This window comes from Anarrhichthys ocellatus, unplaced genomic scaffold (assembly GCF_004355925.1).
Source record: "Anarrhichthys ocellatus isolate YVR2014 unplaced genomic scaffold, GSC_Weel_1.0 scaffold73, whole genome shotgun sequence".
Classification (NCBI taxonomy): Eukaryota; Metazoa; Chordata; class Actinopteri; order Perciformes; family Anarhichadidae; genus Anarrhichthys; species Anarrhichthys ocellatus.
In genome coordinates, this window is record NW_022280103.1 from 106287 (window position 1) to 109843 (window position 3557).

At 42.6% G+C, this 3557-nt stretch overlaps 1 protein-coding gene across 1 annotated transcript; it reads left to right on the forward strand.

Annotated features, from left to right (window-relative positions):
- The first annotated feature begins 1803 nt into the window (after window positions 1-1803).
- Window positions 1804-2452, forward strand: LOC116397832 (gamma-crystallin M3-like). The gene is made up of 2 exons (XM_031873672.1): window positions 1804-2088; window positions 2174-2452. The coding sequence occupies exons 1-2, from the start codon at window positions 1813-1815 to the stop codon at window positions 2450-2452; spliced, it is 555 nt and encodes a 184-aa protein (XP_031729532.1). The 5' UTR covers window positions 1804-1812.
- The last annotated feature ends 1105 nt before the right edge of the window (window positions 2453-3557 follow it).

Sequence of the window (3557 nt, forward strand, 5' to 3'; positions counted from 1 at the left end):
TATGCCAGCTAAAGAGAGACGCTTTGATTCCAACTCACAGCTGTTTAGTGAATCACATGGTAGGGCATGAATATTTATATTCACACTGTGGCTTGTTTTACTTTTATGTCTTTTGAATGCTGGAGTGAGTTTGGATTATTTGAGTCTAGAAAACATTTGTATGCTTTTACCATATATTGAGTCAGTGGACTATCATTAAGAAGGAAGAATGAAATATCATCAGAATGTTAGCTTGTCGCCATTTTATGTCACTATTGCTGCTTTTTTGATTTCAATAATCAGCTTACTCTCTTCATTACGCTTACTTGTACTTGTACTGTACTTGGATATTTCCATTTGATGCTACTTTATAGATTTACTCCACTACAGTTAAGAGGAAAATATTGTACATTTTACTTCACCACATTGATGTGACAGCTTTAGTTACTAGTTAGTATTAAAACAAACATTCTATAACATTATAAAACACAACAGGCTGTTAAAGAGGAAACCAGTGGTTGATTAAAGAACTGTCCAGAAGATAAACGGTAGAAATCTTAATCCTAAATCATCACATGAGCACCCTGGATTTATCTTGAGAGCCTACGCTGGGAACCACTGGACTAAACTACCTAACTAACTCTTCAGTATTTCTAATAATATGAAATATAATAGTTTATCAGTCACTGGAGACATTTTATTACAGAACCGCTACTTGCATTTTTATATAAAGGCATTTTTCTGATATGACATCTGTACCTTTACCGGAGTAGAATTTTGAATATAATGGAGTGTTTGTTCTCCTGCAAGGACTTTTCATGTTGTGTTGACGAATCTGAGACCAAAATCTGTGCAAATAAATTCTCAATGACAAACAACCCAACCTTCAACTCATGCTAGGTACAGTACAAGGTGCAGTACAAGGTGCAGTACAAGGTGCAGTACAAGGTGCAGTACAAGGTAAAGCACAGAACAAAGCTCACTCTCAAAACAATGCAGCAAATAGGTCTCTCCGATTAGGGCAAGGCGATTGTATATGTAGAGCACTATTCAGACACAAGGTTATTTAAAGTGCTATACACAGCGGTACACATATATTAAACCAGACTTTAAGAACACATTCAATTTGCATTTAAAAGAACTGAAAACAGAAAGCGGGCACATGCAGATAAAAGTTTTAAACACAAAAACACAAAATGAAAGCAAATCAATAATTATAGATTAAGAGTAATATATTATCTTCCATATTCATATTCTATTTTCACACACGTGCCCTGGTCTCTTCCCAGCTGGAGCTCAATTTGGGGCTGGACCTGAGCTGAATCTGAATAAACCCAAAACACAATCACAAATGTCCATAATATTTTATTTTGGAAACATGGCAGTAAAGGTGTAGTTATCATCATTATCGTATCTTTTATCATTGGTAGTAGAAGTATCAGCATTAGTGTACATTTGATTTATTTTGATGTCCTTCTTTTGCCTTGCTGTCCCTTAGTTCACCACCTCAGCTTCCTTCACCCTCAAGACTTCCTCCTCATCTGACAGTGTGGAACACTCTCTCACACACACACCAACACACATTTACACAACACCCGACAACTACCAGCTACTACAAAAAGCTTTGTTCATTGTCCCGTATTCGTTTAGTTTCCCTCGAACAAAACAAACCTTTCACGTGTTACGAGCACTGTGTGCTTTCTGAAAAAAGGTCTTTCTAAAGACTGAGTTGCTGAGTAAGGGGGTTCTCTGCGGGAGAGGTCAGGTATAAAAGGAAAGGGTTTAACCAGGGAGGAAGGCAGTTCAGGGAGCTACATCACACCCACGGACAACATGACCAACACCGGCATGAACATGAGGGGCAAGATCATCTTCTACGAGGAGAAGAACTTCCAGGGCCGCTCCTACGAGTGCATGAACGACTGCTCCGACATGACCTCCTACCTGAGCAGGTGCCACTCGTGCAGGGTGGAGAGCGGCTGCTTCATGGTCTACGACCGGCCCAACTACATGGGGAACCAGTACTTCATGAGGAGGGGCGAGTACGCCGACTACATGAGCATGATGGGGATGAGGGACTGCATCAGGTCTTGCCGTATGATCCCCATGGTAGGTATCAAACGGCGCGCATAGCTGCTGACACCGCACACAAAATTAGATATTAATGCATCCTTTGTATTCTCTTTTAAAACAGCACAGGGGCCAGTTCAGGATGAAGATCTACGAGAGGGAGAACTTTGGTGGTCAGAGTCATGAGCTGATGGACGACTGCGACAATGCCATGGAGCGCTACCGCATGTCCGACTGCATGTCCTGCAGCGTGATGGACGGCCACTGGCTGATGTACGAGCAGGCCCACTACCGAGGCAGGATGATGTACGTGAGGCCCGGAGAGTACAGGAGCTTCAGGGACATGGGCATGAGCGGCACCAGGTTCATGAGCATGAGGCGCATCATGGACTCTTGCAACTAAACATATATCAAATGTTCACTGAATGTATCAAACTTCACGAAGTAAAGTCATTTTTGCACTATTAACAAAAAAAGGAAAGCAATAAGTATTTCTTCTTTGTCGTTAAGGAAATGGACATACTGCAGGAACATTGAGTCTCTGTTAGAAAACATCTTTAAAATAATTAGCAAGATGAAATAAGAGCAAGATAAATTATCTTTAAAGGAGCATGTCTGAGAGCAGAAGGCAACCTCTGGGTCTGAAAAGTGGCGCCAATTGTCACGGGACATAATGAGGACTCAAGAGCAGACAGTCAGGTGAAGTGAAAAAAGGTTTAATGCACAAACCAAAAACAATCAGGGAATCCAAAGACAAGACAGAACAGGCAGACTGGGAAACCGGCAACAGGACGAGCAACACGGGCGGGTAGGTAGGGAAAAACCAATGACCTGGCAGTGGGTGTGTGTGAGGCAGGGGTTTAAATAGTGAAGGAGGCAGAGTGAGCAGGTGAGAGTCATGAGCTGACGAGGTGAGTGTGACTGGCAGGTGCACTGAATGAACTGATTAGGGACAGATGAAGGGAGTGAGGAGCTACAGAAAAACACACACAAAACACACAAGGCAAAGCCTGATTGTGACACCAATGGAAATTGTCTTAACCCTGCATTCTCTCTACTGACCACCAGGGGGCAACTCCTGTGGTTGTATAGAAGTCTATGAGAAAATGACTCTACTTCTCTCTTGATTTATTACCTCAAAACTTCAGTCCACAAACCAAAGGATGACGTCATGATGACTACGTCCACTTCTTATATTCAGTCTAGAGCAGGGGTCACTAATAGGCAGACCGCGGTCCGGATCCGGACCCAGACGTCGTTGCACCTGGACCCAGACCTACAACCGATAGATAATTGAGAATTATAAAATTTTGACGGAGCACTTCTATTTCAACCGGTGCAACCGGTCCACCCTTTAATTAAGGCACCCGTTCAGCGGACGAGAAAACACACAGACCAATTACATGCGTTGTAAATCACATCAAGTGATGCTGCTCAGCCAATCAAATACGTGTATTCAATTGCACTCGAGAGCCTGGAGATCAGGGGGAGTGCACTCGAGAGACTGG

Excerpts from the sequence above, each read along its gene's own strand:
- LOC116397832 (XM_031873672.1), top strand. The coding sequence starts at position 1,813 with ATGACCAACACCGGCATGAACATGAGGGGCAAGATCATCTTCTACGAG. Across the intron at positions 2,089-2,173 it reads CTTGCCGTATGATCCCCATG|CACAGGGGCCAGTTCAGGAT; the intron begins GTAGGTATCAAA and ends CTTTTAAAACAG.